We start from the raw sequence: 23,700 nt of genomic DNA, 5'->3' as shown, positions 1-23,700 counted from the left end.
CATTATAATAGTGATTTTTGCATCTATAACAAATACTTTTCGTTATGTGAAACTAACTTTAAACATGCTTTTCTTGCTTCTGGTAGTGAAAACATGGGTCTACCAAGTAAATCCATCCCCGAAGTACCTCATTAATCATGGTGCACTTGTTCTTGGCAAGAAGCTTAATGTGCTACAAAAACTGTTATTAAAGTATGATTTGGGGATTCCCAGGCTGTCAGGGTATTAGTTAGTTATACCCCTCTAGAAATTGTTTTCTTCTAATTTCCTTTATCACTAATAGTCTTGTTAGACTCACAGCTTAAAGTAACTTGCCTTTATTAATTTGGTGTGTAAATTCCAGCTATTCTAAAGCTTGTTTAAAATCATAAACAGCAACTGCCAAAGTGGCCTGTCCCCTAGGGTTCGGCTGTAGTTGCACAATCTTCCCAGAAAATGATACTATTTATTCCCTCTTTGTTCTAATGTGGACCTAGCACCCCTATCTAATTACTCAAACATTACAATTTCAGACTCTAAAAATGTATAACACAAAACTTCACATTAGCACATTGTATTGACAAATACATAATTTATTTCATATCTACCACTAAAGAAATTATAGACTGATTATTAAGCCTGGTGAATAGAGAATTATTCAAACTTGAACCTCTTAAAGAAATCATGTCAAAATTCAGAAAGTTCTGTAAGGCTATAAAAACCTGTTAAACACAAATATATTGATAAAAATGTTGCATTACAATCCCTCATTCAGGTTCAAGGGCAACACATAAGACATATAAAGTAAGAGCATCAACCAACTTTGTTTTTAATCTTCTCTGAATAGGCAACGCATAATTTACCCAAAATGAAAGGCCATAAATAGCATCATATTGTACATTCAAAGTTATAAGTATTTTAATCATACTCTTGTAAAAAATATGTCATTATCCATACAGTATATATTTTGCTGCCAAATTGAGCACAGATCATTATCGCCAAATGTTTTAGTACATCTTGATAGGTCAAAATAATTTATCAGGCTCATTAGGTAGTAGGATTAATTATGTATCAACTCAGAGTGGATTAACATGAAAAGCATCAGTAATGTTTCTCTAAGTCTATCATTTGTTACAGTAACCACATCTAAATCAATGTGAATCTTACATAAGTGAATAATAAAAGTTATACCTTTTGATGTAATAATAATGCAACACAACGTTTTCCTTGTGTCCATTGTAAGATGGAAAGTTGGCTGGAATATTCCAGCTAATGTTACATGTTCACATCAATCTGGGACTGTAAAATTTTCCAGACACCAGAGCCCCACAGATTTTAGACTCCACCAATTTCCTGACTCCTACGTGGTCAAATTCCAGGTTCACCTATTTACAAAACCAGCCCCTTCTTCCATGTTATTTCAAAAAATGTTTCTGGTGTTGCCAATCTTCTATCCCAGGTGCATGGCATGCCTCATTTCTGAAAGAAATCTAGTTCATGTGGTCAAAACCGATTTACTAGGAAATAAGAAAAGTATCAGTGACTGTAACTTTCTCTACCGGTCTCCTAAGGCTGGTGTCTTTATATTTCATTTTAACATTAAAAAAGCAGAAAAAATAACTAAAAAGAGAAAAAGAGAAGAAGAAAAAAGAAAGACTTAAAGAGGGTGCAATGGCATAAAAATTGCCTTAAAATGTCCAGATAAACCTAACTCTACCAGGAGACTGAATGAATGGACATTGTGGGAAAAACAGTAGTAAACTTTAAATCCACTGAAAGGTTTTAAATGCCTAAGGGGAAAATAAACATTTGCTTCCAATCATTTTCTCATTAAGCATTCCGTGCTAGATGGGGAAGGCTGACTTAACACACACACACTTTGACTCAGCGCCACATATGCCTACTTAACCCTCTGCCTTGATCCCTGTCCTGGGCGGCCCGTTTGCGCTTCTGCTATGGCACTTATGCCCGGGCTCCTGCGACCCAGACTCCCCATTGGCCTCTGCCACAACGCGGGAGCATCACTTTGCTCGGCCCTGCTCGCCTCTTCTAGACCCTGGGCACTTCTGTGGCAGGAAGGGCTACATGCAGTGACAGATTTTCCGTTGGTGGTGGCTGGGTTGGTGGCGAGGCGTGTTTCCGGGCGCACTTAAAATCGAGCTACTCTCCTCACCAAGCAGCAGCTTCCCCAGCTCTGCCCCCACGACTGAGGACCCAACCCTCTGTTTCTCCACTCTCCACCCTGACCTACCCTGCCATCACCTCCGAACCTCTCCAGTAAACTCGCACGAGCCTCACACGGGCGCACGTCCTCCCTTTGCCATTTCCCAGCTCCCCCGCGCCGGGCTGGGTTGAAGTTTACGTATCTCGGGACCTAATCGCTCCCAATTATCCGCGCAGTTTCGGTCCCCTGTCTGCCTGGCTCCCGCCTTTGGTGCCTACAGCTACCGGACAGCTCATTAAGTGTGCTCGGGGAGAAGGTTCAGCCTGTAGAGGTGGGAAATGTGGGGTTGAAGGAGGTGGAAGGTTCTATGAGGAGGACCATAAACACGTGCAAAGAAATAAAAGCCACCACGTGTGCGCGCGAGTGTGTGTGTGTGTGTGTGTGCGTGTGTGTGTGTGTGTGTGCACGCGTGCGCACCGAGCCAGGGCGTGGGCACGGAGCGCGTCCCAGGGGGCCAGGCACACTGGCCCCCCGAAGCGGGCGTGGCTGGGGGCGCGCGAGGGGCGCGCGGGGGCGCGGGTACTCACACGAACGCGTGGTAGATGAACGCCCAGCCTCGGGGTCTTTCCAACACGTTGTACAGGTAGTTCTGCACCCTCCGGTACTTGACGTTGCGCCGGCAGCTCTGGCTACTGGTGTACGAGAGCGGTTTCCCCAGCAGGCTCATCCGGGCCCCCTGCTTGCCCCGGCGGCTCTCCCTCAGGCCGCCGCTGCCGCCGCCGCCGCCAAGCGCGGCCGCGCGGGTGCCTAACAGCAGCAGGCCGTCGCCCCTGGCGGCCGCCGAGTTCAGCAGCACCCTGCCCCGGCCCGACTCCACATCCTTCATGCCGCTGCCCAGGCGCCCCCCGCCCGCCGCCGCCGCCGCGCCGCTCTTCACCCAGAGCCCAGCGGCGCCGCCCTCCTCTCCCGCGTGGTGGCGGGGCATGGCATCACCACGGGCACTGCGAGGGGGGCCCCAGTGCCTGCGGCGGGGGCAGCGGCCTCATGCGCGCTGGCGGGTTTCAAGGAGGAAGCCGCGGCGGACCAGGCGCCCGCTGGCCCGCGACCTCTGAGTCGGGGGTGGGAAAGCAAGCAGCTTAGCAAACCATCGGGGCTTCGCGGCTGGGGCGGAAGGGGGTGTGCGGAGGAGGCAGAGGAGTCCCGATTTCTAGCAGCCGTTAGCTTTGAATTCGAAAGCAGGACCTGTTTGAGGCGTCACTTTGAGAAGGTTTTTCTTGCTTCCTCTGATTCCCGCGGCTACCACTCCCTCCATCCGAATTGCCCCCGGGGCTGAAATGGGGAGTGCTGGGCGCTCCGAGGCGCGCTCCCACGCGCGCACACCCAGCCCCAGGCTCCCCCTTTCTTCTCTTCCCCCACTCTCCTCGCTCAGTTGCGTCTGCCCCCTCCCCGGGAGGGGACAGGGCTCGGAAGCCCCTCTCGAGGCGCGAGTTTGGCTTGGTTCTTTCTGGGGCTTTGGAGCTGTCCCGAAGGTTAGTCGGCCTCGTGCCCTCAGTAAAAACTGGAGATGCAGGTCGCTGCTCTCTCCCGCCGCTAGGCTGCCGCGCCAGGTCCTGCCATCCTTCTGCAACGGGTGTGTGAGCGGGAACGGCCCTGCCCTGCCCTTCAGGTACCAATCAGTCCCCGAGCCGGCGCGCGGGGCGACGCTTGGGATAGTGGCTCTCGGTCCCCGCACAGCTGTGGAGTCTTTGGCAGTTCAGTGTGCAGATCCACAGAACACCACTGCCGAGACCGCGAGGCGGGGACCCGGCATTTCCCCGCGGCTTACTCCAGCTTGCGGGCTGTGACTTTCCATCCCAGCATCAGACGGCAAGTCTTCGAGTACCTGGCCATCCTTCCCAGTCCGGGGGGGTGGAGTATGGGGAGGGCGTAAAAACTCCAAAGTGGCTCCTTCGCGGTTAACGAGTTGCCTGGGGGCTCTGCCTGACAGCGGCTCAAAGCATGGGAAAACGAACCCTGTTGCCTCCGTCAAGAAATTTCCATTTAAGTCCGAGAGAGTCATAAAACTGCGAAGTCTGGGCAGTGACGGTGGCCCCAGTGCCTGGGAGAAAAATCCTGGAGGGTGGAAAGCCCAGGACAATGGCTTCTCAGAGTCGCCACCCTACCCCTGTATTCTATAACTTACACGGTGAGAGACGTGTCGCCAGTTAAGACTGGCTGGGTCCCCCATCACCTCTGACACTCTGGAGGCCCAAGGCCCCCGCCCTTGGTGGGGAGGGAGGCCACAGTGCCACAGGCTGCGGCCTCTGGCCTTCTGCAACCCTGTATTATAAAGCGTAAGAGTTCAACATCACAGTCAGCGTGGGGAAACTGAAAGGAAGCCAGGCTTGGGAACTTCTTCCAACAGAGCAGACTTCTCCCCCACCACCTCCCCCCTGAACTCCCTCCCCCCCCAAAAAAAAGTATGAAAGAAGATGATCACTAAGTTAAACTGAAGGAAGAACTAAACTCCCACTACAAAACCATAGCGCATCGTTGTAAGGTAGTGATTCCGTGTGCCTTATTCCTTCCCGAAAGCTAAAACCCAGGCAATGCTAAAGCAAAAGGCTTATTTCAGATGTCTCCGCCCCTCGGAGATACATACTCTCCCAACTCCCTCCTGTACACACACCCACGCCCGCGACAGCTCCTTTCTGCCTCTGGCAGTAGTTCCATTTAAATGCTTCACTTTTACTTTTTTTTATTTTATTATTATTTTCGTGAAGCCCTCTTGCCGGCTCCTGGCCACTGGCAGGACCCTGCTTGCCCTCCCTCCTTTTCCCCAAGCTTCTCGGCGGGCACTACCTCAGAGCCGCTCGGTGCAGCTGGTAGCGGTGCCACGTGATTGACTGTGCACCAAGCACCAATACCCAGCGTCGCTCTCGTTTTCCTCTAATACACTTCACACCCACGCGCTGTGGAGGTGCAAGAGAGATTGTTCCGTGCCCTGCTATTCGAGGCAGATGCAGAGAGCGCCCTGGAGTAAGCTCTCCAATCCTCCGGCTGCGCGAGGGCCGGGTCTGAGGGCTGGGGGGGTGTGGGGGGGTGCTGTTGCTATATTTAGACTCCCCGCGGAGTTTCTGTACAGGGACTTTCAGGGAGAAAGATCTAGAGACGTAAAATGACTCGCGTGCACGCTTAAAACTTGAAATTCTTGGCTTTTCTGCAGGCAGGAAAATGAAAACCATTTCCTCTTAACCAAGAAGTTTTCCTTTTCGGAAACTTTGACCACCACGGCACGGCAGGTCGGGTCACTTCCATCTCACTGGTGCTTCTGGGCCCAGCATGCAGGCAGGAAGTCTCTGGAAGGCGGGACAAGGACACGTTTCCCCGGAAGACAGCCAGCTGCTTAATTACCCAGTGCTGCTTTCCTGGGGACGCCGCAATAATATTAGTGAAACCGTGATGTTGATTAAGCAAATGCCAGTGAACTGTAAAAAACCAGATCCAGGGATCAGTAGCGGTTTAAAGCTGGAAAGGACCTTTGGGATGATCACTTCTAGTGTAACCTCCAGTTAGAGAGCCCAGAGGAGACCAGCCCGAGCATTCACACACAGGTAGGTAGTATGAGGATTAGTAGAAACCCGTAACCTCACCTCCCAGTACAGTATGCCTTCCACCCAGCTGTCCCCATTTCCAATAGAGTATGTATTTAAAAAGCACATGGCTTTATTTCAATGTCTCTGCCTACTACCGTTGGGAAAGAGGTGTTCAGCTGCAAGCTCTAACCATTCTTCCCTTGAGTGCTGGGGAAGGAAGGCCAAGTGAGGCTGCACAGACTCTCTTACCAGGCGATCTGTACCTCACTTCCTTTAGTACCTGCTAACTTCCCTCAAAAGGCAGGAATTAACTGTGGGGGAAATAAAGTGTTGTGATTAAGCTGTTTTTGTTGTTGTGCCTTTGAATACAGATGTTGCTAGGTAACTGCCTTTCATTCCTTTTGCTGAAATGTTAAAACCCAAATATCAAAAGAGAGGGTGGGCATATTGGGCAAAGAGTAAAACAATATAGTGTATATTCAGTGCATAATCATTCTATTAGAGCATTATAAAGAGGAATTAAAGGTAAAAGACAACCACCTTTGTCAAAGGCAAATGTTTATTGGTAGTCTAGAGCTTGTGAATTGATTGTCTTCCCCATCCTTTGGAGATGGTCTGCTTTCAGCCATTCATTCTCTACGCATTGTAGGACGCCAGCTTGAAATTTATAACCTTGGAGACTTCTATTCTCTGAAGTCTACATGGAGATGGTTTCAACTGAAAATATTTACTAGAAATATTTTATTTCAGTGTGTTTTCTATCCCATTGTATTTTTCTTCTGAAGGGTACTCTAACATATTAATATTGAAAATTCTATACAAGAGCTAGAGATGCCCAGGAAAGACTTTTAAGGCGGAATAATTAAATCTGAGCTGGTTTCACAAAATGTCCATGACCCCATTGTTCTCCTTTCCATCCTCTCTCCACTTCCCCACCTTCCCATTTGTCCCAGCCCTACCACCTCAAAATATCCCCCAAGTCACGTTCATGGTTTTGATCAACCATGAGTAATGTAATGTAAGCACCACTTTTTAGTGATGTGGATGCACTTTGATCCACTGTGAAATTCCTGGGCCAATCAGAGTGGTGATGATAAATCCTCCCACCTTAGAGCCAAAAGGCAATTTTACTGATGAAGGAATGGAAATCCGTTTTTGGCTGCTGTTCCCTGTCTTGCTTGAGGCTCAGCTATTTGCTTTGTAGGCCTAGAGGTAGAGGTGAAGTCGCCTAGCTCCTGAATAGAATGCCTTTTTCCTCAGCTTTTATTTCCCTCCTCTCAGGTTATAACCAAACCAATAAGCATAGCAACCGTAACTGTATTTGTTAGTTATCTTATTATAACCACTGGTTCAGTAAACATGTTCACCTCCTCTTATTATTTTACATGTATCAGCATTGTGTACCACTGTACACACTGTACCATTTTTTAATCATTCAAGAGTTCTTATCTGATATGATGCTAAGCTTCTCAAGATGTTTCTCCAACCAGCAGAAATTAATCAGGGAACCCAGGGCAGCATTTGAGCCTGGTCAGACTGCAGGAAGCTCCTAACACAGCAGGGATCCCAGCCCTGCCCCACATAGTGGATGAGGCACCACCCTTCAGAATAGCCTTTGCCCCAGGGATGCAGGAAGAATATGTATGTCTGAGTGTATGTACTTGTGAAGAGAGGTGGGTATGGGAGCAGAAAGAGCAGGAAAGGGCTCAAAAGCTTTCACCATTTTCATTCCAGCAACTATCAAAATTTATTTTCCTAAAAATATTAAAATAAGGTGCTGATCACCATTGGCAAAGCAAAATATAGCAAATACTTAGCATACATTACCGTGTTCTAGGCACTTTGATTTACAAAAACTATTTCACTTGATTCTGACAATAGCTCCATGAGTAGGCACTACATTCATATCCAATTTATAAGGGAAGAAACTGAAGTGTGGACAAGTTAATAGTTTTTCAAAACTAATAAGTATTTGAGCCAGGACTCAAACTTATGGGTATTTAATGCAAAAACAAAACAGAACAAAATCCACAAAAACAAACAAACAAACCAAAATTTTAAACTACTGAATTATATGAACTTTTGAAATAAAAAGCTTACCTCTTATTGCGTATTAGTAATATTGGCAATTTCTCTCTCCAAAAGAGTAGTATTGGAAAGTTCCTGTTTGTTGTTTTAAAGTAAGATTTGGAGTTTTATTCTAAACACAGAAATAGTCTCAATATTCCTCTTTACTTTTCCTGCACAACTAAGGGCTTCCCTGTGTAGATATTATAGTTTTCTGTATTGAAAATTTTAAAACAGTCTCAAATCTTGTAGTATCAATTTCTTCAAATTATATTTACATTTTGATCTTTTTCCCAACACCACCTTCAGTTTTATTCATAAAACCCTGTTTATGGTGTTTGGCTATACCTGATTTCATTTTTTCCAACACGTGAGTATAGCAGCACTACTCTGTTTCAAACAACTACTTAAACACTTCTTTTTGGAAGTAGTTTGAATATTTGATCTTTTTAAGATCCATATATTTAGAAACTGTGTGAAGAGGTTGATACAGAAGGAAAACATCTCCTTTGAGCTAGTGTACTGGAAAATTCTGTTATAATTCTGTGCCCCCTAGTGGTACTGACATTTTACCATTTTTTTTTTTTTCCAAAGAGGAATTAAGAAAGCATCCTTTATGAGTCTCTCCACACCTATTCATCTCTTCAATAAGGAATCATTAATGATCAGGTGCTATGGACCTGGAGTGGGCGCAGAAATGAAAAACTGTCTTGATTCGTATCATGTTCATGGACCAGTGGGGGAGATGGGTAAATGGGCAAGTAATTACAATGTGGTGATGAGTTCACAGAGGTTTGCACAGGATGTGGGAAGCCATAGAGGGTTTCCTGAAGAGTGAAACAGCTGAGCTAAGTCTTGAGGAATAATTGGACTTTGGTAACAACATGAGGGAGGGTGTTCAAAGAGAAAACATTTGAGAAAATGTGAAGTCTTGAGAGCTGATCATTCTGCGAGAATGACAAGTAGTTGGATTCTACTGGAGCCCAGGAAGATTCTGAAGATGTGACTGTAAGGAGGACGGAAAAGTAAGGCAGGAGCTCCATGATTAAAGGTCTCAGCAAGAACTTTGGATTTTGTTACGAATTAAGTAGGGAGTCACCGAAGAATATTAAGCAAGAAACTGTACATGGTCTTACTTCCACTTTCAGCAAAGCACGTGATATTAGTTCAGTTTAATGGGGGAAAAATTGTGGATTGAGCACTTATGTGTGGCACACACTATTCCAAGCCAAGGACTTAAAGATGAAGTGTCTATGTGGGAGTTTAGTGATAGCTACCAATCCAGGCACAGATGTTAAGTCCCACCTTCAGATTTCAGGCATGAGTATCTGGGGGTTTGTAGTATCATTCACTGAACTAGGCAAGACTATCTGGGGAGGCCATCTGGGGAAAGGGAAGATGTTGAGTTTGATTTTGTATTGAGTTTGACATGCCAGTTGAGACAACCTAGTAGAAATGTCCAATTGTATATGGATCTGCAGCTCAAGGGAGAGCTAGGAATCCAAATTTGAGAATTATCAACTTATATATGCATGTCATGTATGAAAGTGATAGGTTGGGATCAGATTACCTGGGAAATCATGTATATTTGCTTCAAAAGAAAGAGGCCTGTGGACCCAACCCTGGTACACACAAGCATTTTGAGTATGAGAAAAGGAAAAAGAAGGGAAGAAGACTGAAAGAGAGAAAATTGAGTAACCACTGAGAATCATGCCATAGCAGCCAGAAAAGAAGCTTCAACAGGGAATGCTGGAAAGAGATCAAAAGAGATAAGGATTTTGGATTTGGCAACAAAGAGGCCATTTGAAGAAGTTGTTTCTGTTTTTGTTTCCTTACAGAATTATGGAAATAAGAATCAGGTCACACTGGGCAAAGAAAGAATTTGAAGATTAGGGAGTGGAGATAATGATTCAGAAGGGTAGGAGAGAGGCAGTAGCAAGCAGATTTGGGTTTGAGGAACATTCTAAAACAATGTTGATGCTGTGAGACTCCAGTGGCCATTATGGTTACTCATATGGGTCCTGTGTCTGACTCTGAGCAGGCATTTGCACATCTGAGCTGCAATTTCGACTGACAATATTTCACTGTCAATCGTGATGTCTGAAACACCTTGGGCAACTTCTGTTGATTTTAATCAGTACTTTAATAGTATTTAAAATAAAAACTATCATTTTTTATTTCGAACATTTTCAAGAAAGTTCAATTTAATAATTATGCATTTCTCGTGTTTAATTTAACCTGGAATGAAGGACGAGGCATGTTGGATAAATGATACATTTTTGTTTGATTTTATTTATAATGAAAGGCAGAGGAACTGACCATATCATCTGGGGGATAGGGGTGGGGGTGGAATGTACAAATTTTATATATATATATATATATATATATATATATATATATATATATATATAATTTTATATATATAATGTATTATGTATAAAATATATATATAATTTTATATATATAATGTATTCTATACTATATTTTAGTATAGAATATATATATATATATATATATATATATATATATATATATATATATATATATGAAGTAGGGGAATAACTGGAGACTCTCAGGTTGGGAATCGGCAGGGGTGGGGTCTTCCAAGTTCCTGGAGTCTTAACCAGAGATTTGTTTTCCTTTTTTTAAATATGAGGCCTCTTGAATAAAATTATTTTACCAGAAAGGGCTGCTAAAATTATTTTTGAAAACCAATGACTAAAAGACTAGTCCTGTTTGTTGGACTGCTTAGAGTAACACTTCCTGCGTTTTTGAGTCATGGCTGCAAAGTAGTAAGACTCATGTCCCACTGGGGCAAAAGGAAGAGGCCAATGACAGCCAGAGCTATTGGCCTAAAGGCTGGTCATGTTGAGATCGGCAGCACTGAGGCTGAGATGCTCTGGATTATGGAAAGGGTGAGGACCTAATGCTGCAAAGAGACCCTGGACCTTGTGTAGGAATCTTGAAAGTAAAAAGAGTTCATTTGTATGAGAGGCAAGTGTCCTGAAAAATAGACAGAGGGAAAGTGGGATTGTAACCAAGCTGTACTTTTTGTTTGTTTCTTGTACTATGGTGTAAAGTTTTGAAAAGGTCAGTGAAATAGAGGGAGTATTACTTGGCATGTTTTCAATGTTTTTGCTTGTTCTTTTTATGTGAGACTGCAGCATTTTGAAAAAAAAGAGTGACAAAGTTGAAAAACGTTTTAAGGAAGAAGGTATTTCCTGATGTGAACAGGAAGATTACAAATGAGGAAGAAATGGGGGGCCACCAGACCCTATATTGTTTAGGGTGATGAAAATTGAAAGTAGAGCAGTGAATACCAATATGTTGTTTTTAAACTGCTCAGGATTTGGAGTCAGAAACAAAAGGATGAGCTGTGGGATCCTGGTTCCAGGCTGAGTTACTGAATTTCCCTAAGTCTTCATTTCCTTCTTGTTTAAAGTGGGGATGATAATATCTGTACCACAGAATGTTTGTGAGGGTTAAATGAAATAGTTCATGTAATGGCCTAGCAGAGCTCTGACACATGATTAGTGCCCAATAAATGCTAACTGCTACTACTAATGTTCATGCATATTGAGATTTACCTTAGGTTCAGTTGGGGATTTAGCCCGTAATTTGAAACTAATAGCTGGTTAATTTTCTAAAACATTAGCTTCTGTACTTGTTAACGTTTAGCTAAAATTTAGCAGGCACTAAAAATGATAGAAATATGAATTTGTAAAAAAAAAAAAAAAAAAGCTTATATATGTTTTTTATGGGTAAACCTTGAGATAACCCAGAAGTGAAACTTTAAATTTTGCAGATGATAGCTTTCAGGTGCACTATCTGTGAAGTTTAAAAGCAAATGAAAGCAACCATATCTGAGAATATATTAGGCTATGCATTCATTTATTTAATAATACTTTATTAAAGGCTACTAGATATAATTAAGCAAGGTAAACCTTAAGATATTTATATAGCTTTGGATATTATTATACTCCTAACAGTAATATTCAAATGGTAATAGGTGTTTAATTCTTTCAGTCTAAAATTTACATGATGTTTTAGATGTCTGGTGATATGTTGAATTCATCACTCTAGAATATCTTTGAATTTATGATTCTGAAGATTTTCTGGATGACAGAGGTTTGAGAATTTGGTGAAAACCTTAGAAAATGTTTGAAAAGCACCTATAATTTTGCATACAACTGCTAGAGTTCACAGACACTCTGAAACAATTCATAAACCTGGAGTTTATGGATTCCCAGATTGTGAGTCCTTGGACTGTCCTCTTAAAGGAATTAATTTTACAAGGATTCTCTGGAGGCTATCTTCAGGATGCCTTGTATTGGACATATGGGAATATTCGTCATAGTGGGACCTTCCTTGACCCCCCTGGAATAGCCCATCTGACACTGTACCACTCTATCACAATATCATTGACTATAATCCCTATGCTGTATGTTACATCCCATGACTTATTTGTTTTATACCTGGAAATTTGAACCTCTTATTCCCCTTCACCTTTTTTTCCCCTTATTAAATTTTTCAATTACAGTTCACATCCAATATTAGTTTATATTAATTTCAGGTGTGCAGCATAGTGGTCAGACATTTATATAATTTAAGAAGTGATCCCCTGACTCGTCTAGTACCCACCTGGCATTATACATAGCTATTACTACATTATTGACTGTATTTCCTGTGCTTTACTTTACATCCCTGTGATTATTTTGTAACTGCCGATTTGTACTTAATCCCTTCACCTTTTTGTCCCCTAAATCTCTTCCCATCTATCACCCCAATAAATCTAGTACCCATTTGATACCAGACATAGTTATTACAATAGTATTGACTACATTCCTTATGCTATACCCTACATCCCCCTGACTACTTTGTAGCAAGCAATTTGTACTTCTTAATCCCTTCCCTTTTTCACCCATTCCCAAACCCCTCCCATCTATCTGGCAACCACCAAAATATTCTCTGTATCTATGAGGTTGTTTCTGTTTTGTTTATTTTGTTCTTTATATTCCATATATAAGCAAAATCACATTGCATCTGTTTTTCGCTGTCTGATATCCTTCACTCAGCACAATACCTTTCAGGTCCATCCATGCCACCGCAGATGGTGAGAACACATTCCCTTCCATGGCTGAGCAATATTCCATTGTATACATGTACCACTTATTCTTTATCCATTTTTCCATTGACAGACACACAGGCTGCCTCCACATCTTGGCCCTTGTAAACAATGCTGCAATGAACATGTGGATACACACACTCCTTTGAAGTAGTGTTTTGCATTTCCTCAGATAAATACCCAGAAGTGGGATTACTGGGTCCTTTGTCACTTGTTATGGCCTTTGCTTTAAAGTCTATTTTGTCTGGTACAAGTATTGCTACCTGAGCATGTGTTGGTCTATGTACCATTTGTTTCTACATTTAGAATTTTAGTTTTCAGTCTGTGCCTTGGAAAATGATGCTAGATATGCATATGAAAAATATTTTACCACTTAAAACCTTTCAATGTATTCAATACCAGGGAAGGTCAACAGGTAAGTAAGCATGTCTATCTCAGTAATAGTCTAGAAGGTTAAAGCACCGTCAGTATTACTTATACATAAAAATTAACATATCTTTCTGCCTACCACAGGACAGAGATGAAAGAGACAGCGAAAGTGTCAAGGAACAAATGAATGGCCAGTTGTTTCAGAATTTTGAGGATTCTTTGAGACATTCTTTCCTGATTGCATTAGAATATAGATCCTTCAACTGACACTATAGGTTTATTAAAGCTTTATCTAAATCTATATTAATTTATGCAAGAGCTCTTTAGGTTAGGATGGTAAAATGCCAATCAGCAAGGTAAATGAACTATGGCCTATAGCTGCCTATTCACCACTTCAATAGAGGTATTTTATGAGAGATTCAAGCATAGATATTTGGTCTGAGTGTTATTTTAATGCAATTATTTCCATTGTGGGTTGCTGCATCTTTTTTGAAAAATTTAATAAAAACACACATTCCTTGTTGTAATAATAACCTTAGTAGAGTTATATCTACTGACAATATTTTTTTTTTTACTTTAGTTAATAATACATGAATGTACTATAGCGGCTTATTTTCTTGCATAGCAATGGTCGCTGGGTTAGAAGAAAATCTATTAGAATGAAAAAAATATCAAAAGAATTGAAATGACTTAATGCATGTTCTTACTATCATGTTATTTAAGTATAAATTTACCTACTTTTTTAAATGGCAAAGCTTGTTTTTAAGCTTTCTTTTCTTAATCAAAGAAATGTTTTCTACAAGTAGTGTTTATTTTTTATGTATACATATGCCTACTCAACTTGGATATAGACACATGAGCAAACAGAACCTCTAAAATATTAGCGTTATTTTTGCTTTCACTGATTTACTAAGATTCTTTAAATTCCTTGTTCTGGAAGAAATGAATTTCTTTAAGAAAGATAAAACTGCTTCAAAATTTGAATTATTTCCTTAACACTCTTTGAACGATGTTCCAATTTTTGGTTTAAATAAACATGATTAAAGTTTGGCTAGATTTTTTTCCTGTTATGTATTATACTAGAAAACTCAGGTATTTTACCCAGATTAGTTTAAATCACTGTATTTCTATTTAACATACAAGCAAACTTGGATACGTTACTTAGTCTCTTTGTCCCTCAATTTTCTCATTTTCAAAATGGGAGACAATAAATGGTGACTGGGAGCTGAATTAAGTTATACAATGCATAAAAAGTGCCTTGCATTTGATAGGTGCACTGTAAATGTTAAATAACACTTATACATGCCTTCTCTTTTTGTTATGGGAAAATAAGAAAATTACCTTAAGAAAAAATATTAATAGTCACAACATGTTGGAACATTCATCTATTTATTTAAACATTTTTTTTCTTGCAAAAGAACATGGTTAACTGGCAAATTCAACATTGCTGAGCCATACAGATTAAGATGTTTTTAGTTGTTCTAAAACTAAAGTAAATATATGGAAACTCTCATGTACATGAGTCTAAATAGGCTTCATCTCTCTCTCTCTCCTATTCTGTGTTTTTATTTACTTATTTATGTACTTTTTATTCTAAGACCCTGGGCTATGTCTTCGCCACCAGAATGAGCTACCGGTCCAAGATGGCGGATTCCATACTCTGTTGATTGCTTTTCCAAAAGGAGAAATTGTACTGTTATAGTGACATCCAAACACAAATTTCTTATCTCATTTGGGACACTGAGATGCTTGTTTGTCTCTATTATTTTATACAAACATAAGTTGCAAGCAAATATAATTTGAAAGATAAGCAAACTAAACACCAAACAAAAAGACTTAATGGGGAATTTGATGACATTATATATTTTCTGTCATCTGGGAGACATCACAGGAAACTGAGTTTTAATTCATTTTCTTTTTAGGAGAGGGAAAAACCACTACACAGTGCTGTCAGGGGTTACAGACTCTATGTACAAGATTTTTTTGAGGGGCTGCTATGGATTCAAATGCAACTGAAGCTGAAACAACACTGATTGAAAATGGTAGGTGATCAAAAATGTTAGTTAAATAAACATAAGTATCTTAATGTTATCCTCAGAGAGGCATTATATGTAATTCATATAATTACTTAATTTTTAATGAACAGTAGAGAACAGGTATTTTTACACACACACGCACACACACACATACACTGCAGTAATAAGGAAACATACTACTGGTCCGTTTTGGCATTTGGAGGAAGATAAACTCTGATCCAGCCTCCCTCAGAGGCCAAAAGCTAATGAAAATGAGAATACTAACAGGTAAGTGGAGCTACCACACTAAGATATTTGCCAAATTTAAGTAAACTTGAAATTCAATTTTCACAGTGTGTTAGGGTTGGGGGCAGAGTGGCAGGAGGCAAAACTATTCAAGGTAGGGGGTCTAATAGGTGATTCTCCTTGCATAGAATTTTAATGGGCTAAATCCTCAATTAAAGGGCTAATTCAAAGAAGATTAAAGGGAAAATTATGTCTTAAAACTTGGCATTAGCTTTATGGGAAAGGAGGCTTTCCCAATAATTCTAAACAGTTTGAAGTCATATCTCCGGGTAGTTCAAAAAAGATATTGGTAGTATTTTAGTTTAAAGATATCTCAGGGCTGTTATTGTCCTCAGGAACTTGGAAGAGTGAATGCAAACATGCAATCAAATATCAAGTCAGGCCTCAAAGAATACTTGCAGATGACATTCCAAAGAATGGGCACTCATTGTCAAAATCACAGACAAAAAAGGAAACAGGACAATATGAATGAGCACCATCAGGGTAAATAAACAACTGAATCAAACCAGCAAAACTTTTAGATATTGGATTTATCAGACAATAAAATGGCGATGTTTAGCATTTAAAAAAATACTTGCTTTAAAAAACAGAGGATTGAAATATAATGTGCTATAAAATTAAACAAGTGGACTTGAAAAGGAATATAATTTTCAGAAATGAAAAAAATACTGAAATAAAAACAGTGATTAGGTTTAATGGATAACTAGATACTTCATGAGATGGTTAGTGAACTGCATGATGTATCTGAAGAATTTATCCAGAATGTAGCACAGTGAGTACAAGAAAAAAGCAGAAAAGAGACAGGTAGAACAGAATGAAAAATTCTAATATAATTCAAATAATTGGATTTCTATAAATAGAGGAGAAATAATGAGGTAGAAGCAATATTCGAAGAGAAAATGGTTGAGAAGTTTCCCAATCTGATGAAAAATATTCATTTATAGATTCATGAGTCCAAGGTAGAATAAGTGAAAAATAAGTAAACCTAGCTTGAAGTAGAGCATGCCATGGACTAACAGAAAAATCTTAAAAGAACTACCAGAGAGAAAGGAAGTATAATTAGGCTGATAATTGATTTCTCAGCAACAATGGAAGCCAGAAAATAATGAAATATTTCAGAGTGATGAGGAAAAAATACCTGTCAGTCTAGAATTATATACTTAGCAAAATAACTTTGAAGAAAGGAAAATAAATTGTCAGATGAAGAAAAGTGAGAGAGTTTGTAACAAAAGATATTCTCTTTAAAAAAAATTCAAAAGATGTACTCCAGGCCAAAAGAAACCAATTTCACAGGGCAGATGCAAAAATTATTAAAAATAAAGTGGTAAATATGTGGGTAAATAAAACAATACTGAATGCACAAAACAATACTTCTCTTTGGAGTTAAAACAAGGTAGAACTATGATAGCCAATAATAATTATGTAAGTCAGGAAGGCATGATCAGATGTAAAGGTTTAATAAGGTCATTGTTTTAAAGAAGTGAATTGTAATTTCAGATTTTGATGAGTTAAGTAGGTATACTGAAAATATTAAGGTAACCAAAAAAAAACCAAACAAACAAACAAAAAAGAATAGATATAAAGAGTATAACTTTCAAATCTGTAGAAATAAAAATGAGTGAGGAAAAAACATCCAATCAATATTTTAATAAAGTAAAAGAAACAGATAAAGTGGGACCAATGTAAACAAACACATAAGATAGTAGAAATAATTCCAAATAGAGATATCCCTCACTTCTGAGCTCTCAATATTTAGATATTTGCAATAATGACTTAGTACACATATTTTAGCAAAAATTTACTATCTGAAATTAGAACGAGCTACGATAGATCCACATATAAGTATGCGCCAGGAAATATGTTATGATCTGTGTAAGTTCAGAAAGAGGTTTTACAGTTTTGCAGAAGTATCTCAGCTCTTTTCCTAATACTGTGTTATCTCTTGCTAAGTTATTTTCCTGAGGGTTTAGCTCCTGCGTTTGCTTCTCCCAGTTATCTTGGGGCACTAACACCTAGATCCAATTTACGTAGTATACTTACTATATTTAACATATATTTTCTTTAGTTCTATAATAGTACATATTATTTAATATTAAGCATAGAAAATCAAGGTAATTTGCATTCAACACTCCGCAGAATAAATACACACTAAATACAACATATTTAATAACATCCATTTAGCACTAAATAATTTATTAAGTTGGGTTTAAAATGTTCAAAGTAATGTAGAAATCTTTGGGGCTTTGTTACATGAGTTTTAGAATGTTCTAGTGATATTTGGGGAAACTGATCTCGGTTTTTGTATTATTATTGTCTCCTAATTTTATTTGCAAGAATATAAAAGTATTAAAATATAATTAAAGATCTGGTTAGGAGACAAGGATTTTTAGTCTTAATTGAAAAATAAAAAACCCATCTAAAACCTCAATATTTAATTTGAAAATGGAAGAGTGGAACAAAGATACATTATGCAAGTGATAGATGAAGAATGTTATAACTATGTAAATTGGATCTAGGTGTTAGTGCTCCAAGATAACTGGGAGAAGCAAACTGCAGGAGCTAAACCCTCACGAAAACAACTTAGCAAGAGATAACACAATATCAGGAAAAGAGCTGAGATACTGCTGCAAAACTGTAAAACCTCTTTCTAAACATACACAGATCATAACATATTTCCTGGCGCATACTCAGGATCTATCATAGCTCGTTCTAATTTCAGATACTGTGTTTCCCCAAAAATAAGACTGGGTCTTGTATTAATTTTTGCTCCAAGACTAATTAGGGCTTATGTTCAGGGGATGTCATCCTGAAAAATCATGCTAGGGCTTATTTTCCGGTTAGGTCTTATTTTTGGGGAAACACATAGTAAATTTTTGATAAAATATATAAGTCATTATTGCAAATATCTAAATATTGAGAGCTCAGAAGTGAGAAATATCTCTATTTGGAATTATTTCTACTATTTTATCTGTTTGTTTTATATTGGTTCCACTTTATCTGTTTCTTTTATTTTATTAAAATATTTATTGGATGTTTTTGCCTCACTCATTTTTTTATTCTATAGATTTGAAAGTTATACTTTTTACATCTATTCTTTTTTTTGTTACCTTAACATTTTCAGTATACCCACTTAACTTATCAAAATCTGAAATTACAATTTTTAAATGAAAAGTTAAAATTTAAATAGTGTCCTAATAAATGTAAGATGTTATATAAAAAGAACAAATTCTTAGAAAAATGTAAATTACAGTAACTTATGGAGAAATAGGGGGGAAAAACTAAATAGAATTTTCATTAAGAAATTGAATTAGTAGTTAAAAGTTTCCCCTCCCATGCACATCCCAAAAAGGCTCAAATACCTTGCCACTATTTTCTACCAAACATTCAATAGACGAATTCATTCCAATCCAACACAAACTATTCTAAACTACAGAAATAGAAGAAATATTCCCAGTTTATTTTATGTGGTTCTCTTTACCTTGGTTTCAAACCTGAAAGGACAGTATAAGAAAATTACTGGCCAAACTAACTTGTGAATATAGATGTTAATTTTAACATCTGACATCTGTATGTTCATTCAGGAATATAATGTGGTTTAACAGAAAATACGTTTCAATAATATACCATATTAACAAAGAGAAATGTACAATAATTGAAAAGAATGCAGATAAAGGATTTGATAAAATCAAACTTCCCTTTGTGTTAAAATACTTATCAAACTAAGTTAAAAGTATTTCCCTAACTAAAGGCATTTTCAAAAGGCTGAGAGCATACCTAATGATCAAACTTTGAAAGCATTCCTTTTAAGATAATACAGACAAGAGTTCCTGCTATCACCACAGTTATATTTTATCAGGGCACCAAGGAAAGAAAAGATATAAAGTTTAAAAGGGAAAATTGAGTCTCTTATTTTTCACAGATGGTATATACGAGGTCAGACAATTAGGTTCGTGAACTCATCCTGTAATAGAAAAAGTGCTACATACCTCATTGCTGAATATCACTATGGTCACCTTCGAAGTACTCCCCTTGGGAAGTTATGCACCAACGCCATCACCTAGTCCACACTTCAAAGAAGTTTTGGAACTCTTTTTCTGGAACGGCCATCAGAGCTTCCTTTGTATTACCCTTGATGTCCTGAATGTCATCAAAATGTCTTCCTTTCAATAATATTTCCTTTATCTTTGGGTAAAGAAAGAAGTCATTGGGGGCCAGATCAGGTGAGTACCGTGTTTCCCCAAAAATAAAACTTAGCCAGACCATCAGCTGTAACGCATCTTTTGGAGCAAAAATTAATATAAGACTTGGTATTATATTATATTATATCTTATATCATATCATATCATATCATATCATATCATATCATATCATATCAACGACCCAGTCTTATATTAAAATAAGACCGGGTCTTACATTAATTTTTGCTCCAAAAGACGTGTTAGAGCTGATGGTCTGGCTAGGTCTTATTTTTAGGGAAATATGATAGGAAGGGTGTTCCAATACAGTTATTTGTTTACTGGCTAAAAACTCCCTTACTGACAGTGCCATGTGAGCTGGTATGTTGTCATGATGCAAGACCCATGAATTGTTGGTGAAAAGTTCAGGTCGTCTGACTTTTTCATGCAGTCTTTTGAGCACTTCCAAATAGTAAACTTGGTTAACTGTTTGTCCAGTTGGTACAAATTCATAATGAATAATCTCTCTGATATCAAAACAGGTTAGCAACATCATTGCAACAAGTTAGCAAACTTAATTGTCTGACCTCATATGTATTTTCTTATGTAGAAACGTCTAAAGAATCCTTGAGTAAATTTAGCAAAGCTTCTGGACACACAAATCAATGGAAAACTTCTGCCAGCACATTTTTGTACATTAGCAACAAAGAGTTAGAAAATGAAATCAAACAAATATAACCTTTACCATGACATTAAAAAAATTAAGTACCTAATAATAAATTATCACAAATATGCAAGACATTCATAGGGAAAATTATGAAACTTAATTGAACAGTACTAAGTAAGACCTAAATAAATGGAGAGAAATACCATATTTATGGATTGGAAGATATAGTATCTTAAAAATATCAGCTTTTCCTTTAGTTAATCTGTAAATATAATACAATTTTAATAAAAATTCTGATGATTTTGTTTTTTTCTTTTTATATGTTTTGTTCTATTATGGAACTTAACAAACTAACTGGCTCTAAAATTTATATTGAAGAGCAGAGTTCAAAATAGCTAAGACACTGCTGAACAGAACAAACTTGGCTTAGTAAGATAAATTGTAAAGAATAATTATAAAACTATAATAATTATCAGTCAAGAAGAGTTCCCAGAAACAGAATGAAATATATATAAACTTGATTGATGATGAGTTGGCATTTCATATTAATGGTGATAAAGAGACTTTAAAAGAAAAGGCATTAGAATAATTATAGTGAAAAATGAAATTGGGCCTAAATACAAACATAATTTCCAATTGATGTAATAATAGAAAATTATCTTTATGCCTACAGCGTAGAGAAAGCTACTAAAACAACACCCCAAAAAACATTAATGGGTACATTAAAATAAAGAACTTCTGCTCAAAATATTCATAAATTAAATAAAAAGACAAACCAAAATTGGAAGTTATTTGCAGTCTATATAACTGACTATAAATTCACACAAAATCAACAGGAAAAAGACAAACAATCTAATAAAATAGATCAAAAAGAGAAAAAGAAAGTGTAGAGTCGTTTCACTTGAGAGAAACAGAAAGCCAGAAAATATAAGATGCTCAACCTTGTTAAGAATCAGAGGAATGGAAATTAAGACTATAATGAGAAGTTAATTCCTGTGAGAATATGATATTTTGCCTAATGTGTGGAGCCACCTGACTACTACGTGCTCTTGGTGGCTGTGTAAATTGGAACCATCACTTCAAAAATATTTGACATTTTCCAATAGAGTTGAAGATATACCAATTCTATGACCTACAAATACCACTCTTGTCTATATTTCCAAAAAACACATACACATGGACACCAGGAAATATGTGCAAGGATGTTATTAGAAGCACTGTTTGTTAACAGTGAAAAGAAAAAAGAAAAAAAGAAGAAAGGAAAAATATAGAAACAACCCCATAGTAGACTGAATAAATAAACTGTGGAATATTCATACAAGGGAATAGTAAACAATGGGATAATGAGTCAATTGCAACCACATATACAATGTTTATGAATCTCTAAGGAGGAAAAAAAACAAATTCAAGAACACACTTGATATCATTCCATTTATATAAAGTACTAAACCATGCAAAAAGTAAACAACATACTATTTGCATATATAAATATACTTGGTAACAATTTTAAAAAGCAAAGGAATGATACTGAAATTATGATTATGGTTATTTGGGAGGTTAGATTGGGGAGGGCTGGGGAAACGGATGAGATGGGATAACAGCATCTAGGAGACTTAGAAAGTGACAGAAATGCTGGGTTTCTTAAACTGCGCTGTCAATAAGAATGTGTTTATTGAAGTATTACACTGATATTTTTGTACCTTATACATACTTTATTCATATTTTTGAATCGACACAATATTTAATGAAAAAAATTGAAAAAAACTATCTTCAATAAGTGCTGCGGAGCAAACTCATATTCATACTGTAATAACTGTATTATTATGTATAATAAGTTCATTCTTCTAATAGTTCATTTCCTATGAGACATTAGTGTTACCTGAGACATCCTAGGGGCTATCAGAGTAGATCTGATTCTTTTTTTTTTCTTTTTCTTTTTAGTTCCAGGTGTACAACGCAACATAATAGACATTTCCACCCCTCACAAAGTGATAACCCTCCTCCCCCAAGCTCCTACCCCTCTGACGTCTTATATAGCTGTTATACTACCACTGACTATCTTTCTTATGCTATATTCCACCTCCTGTTACTAAATATATATATTATATAATATACATATATTATGTATATATATATTTTCTTTTTTTTTCTTATAATTGACGTACAATATTATTTTACTTCAGCTTCAGTTGTGCAGAGCTTGCTAGATGGGAGGGGGGATAGGGAGAAGGTGAAGGGATTAGAAGGAGAAAATTAGTAGTAGGTCTCATTCTGAATGAGTCAACCCTGGTTCAACTTCTTAAATATCTTTTTTCAATGTAACCCTCCTCTGACATTACTAAGCCATTTTTGGTAAGAAGAAAGATCAACAACAGGATAATGAGAGCTCCCAAATCTTTACTATTCTGGATTTTCCTAAGATTGCTGTAAGTGGAGCGTTAAAATATCTTGAGGATAAAAGCACAGCTTGATCTCTGAGTGAATGTGTTTGGGAATACTTTAAGGTTAAGTGGGATGCACTTATAGACAACGTTAAATGGGATTTACTTATAGATTTTCTGCATCATCTTTTGTCTTAATTTAAATTATGATTCTTTTTATGTGAAAATATCTTACTATGTTTCAGTCAACGTTATGAGCTACCAACAATTGTTGCTTTATTTTACAGGATATTAAAAAGAAACGTCTTTGTCAAGTATATACTCTTGAGGTGTTTTTTTTCCCCCCCTTAGTTTTATGTGGGTCCTTATGTCTTTCCTTATTAGTGTTATCTTAATTGTTCCCCTCTTCAAGGAGCCTATCATCTATAACTCTTGGCTTAAGGCATAATTGCTGTTCAAGGAGCCACATTTAAGAGCTACTTAACTATGACTTTTTGAAGTTGCTGCTGCCTTGTACAGATGTGCCTTCAATTAATCGTAGATCAAGGCCTGAGCTTTCTTGCGCAGGATACCTCTTACTCTCTTATCTTCACAGATTCCATTTAGCGACTTTTCCAGAGCTCAGCAGGCTACAGAAGACAAATTAAATGTAACAGTACCAATTATCATTTTTCCTTATAGCTAATTTGAGGACACAGTTTTTAAAACTAAAAAAAAAAAAAAAAAAAAATCTGATTTATTATTTTAAATTCAGCTGCCTTAGAAACTTCCAGTAGTAAATGAACTTATGTGATTAATATGGAAAATAAGGCTGCTCTCCTTCACCCCTACACTCCATTCTGTGTTTTAGTTGTATTTGTGCCAAGGAGTTTTGGCA

The 23,700-nt window shown here is 38.1% G+C and overlaps 1 protein-coding gene and 1 long non-coding RNA gene across 4 annotated transcripts in view; one reads left to right on the top strand and one right to left on the bottom strand.

The window, feature by feature from the left end:
- Positions 1-3,671, bottom strand: part of KCNQ5 (potassium voltage-gated channel subfamily Q member 5) — a 529,926-nt gene extending 526,255 nt beyond the window's left edge. For both annotated transcript variants that reach the window (XM_019749337.2, XM_019749338.2), the window contains exon 1: positions 2,731-3,671. In XM_019749337.2, coding sequence (XP_019604896.2) covers positions 2,731-3,128 — 398 coding nt within the window. In that variant the 5' untranslated portion in view covers positions 3,129-3,671. The remainder of the gene's footprint in view (positions 1-2,730) is intronic.
- Positions 3,672-3,717: 46 nt separating this feature from the next.
- LOC141571672 (uncharacterized) lies at positions 3,718-10,034 on the top strand. 2 transcript variants are annotated; one of them, XR_012496644.1, is made up of 3 exons: positions 3,718-3,809; positions 5,349-5,736; positions 8,380-10,034. It is a non-coding gene; the product is annotated as an uncharacterized LOC141571672 (long non-coding RNA). The 2 variants fall into 2 exon arrangements; XR_012496643.1 differs by lacking the exon at positions 3,718-3,809 and adding an exon at positions 4,652-5,161.
- The last annotated feature ends 13,666 nt before the right edge of the window (positions 10,035-23,700 follow it).

This window comes from Rhinolophus sinicus, linkage group LG05, assembly GCF_036562045.2.
Source record: "Rhinolophus sinicus isolate RSC01 linkage group LG05, ASM3656204v1, whole genome shotgun sequence".
NCBI lineage: Eukaryota > Metazoa > Chordata > Mammalia > Chiroptera > Rhinolophidae > Rhinolophus > Rhinolophus sinicus.
This window is presented reverse-complemented; position numbering and strand designations above follow the sequence as displayed.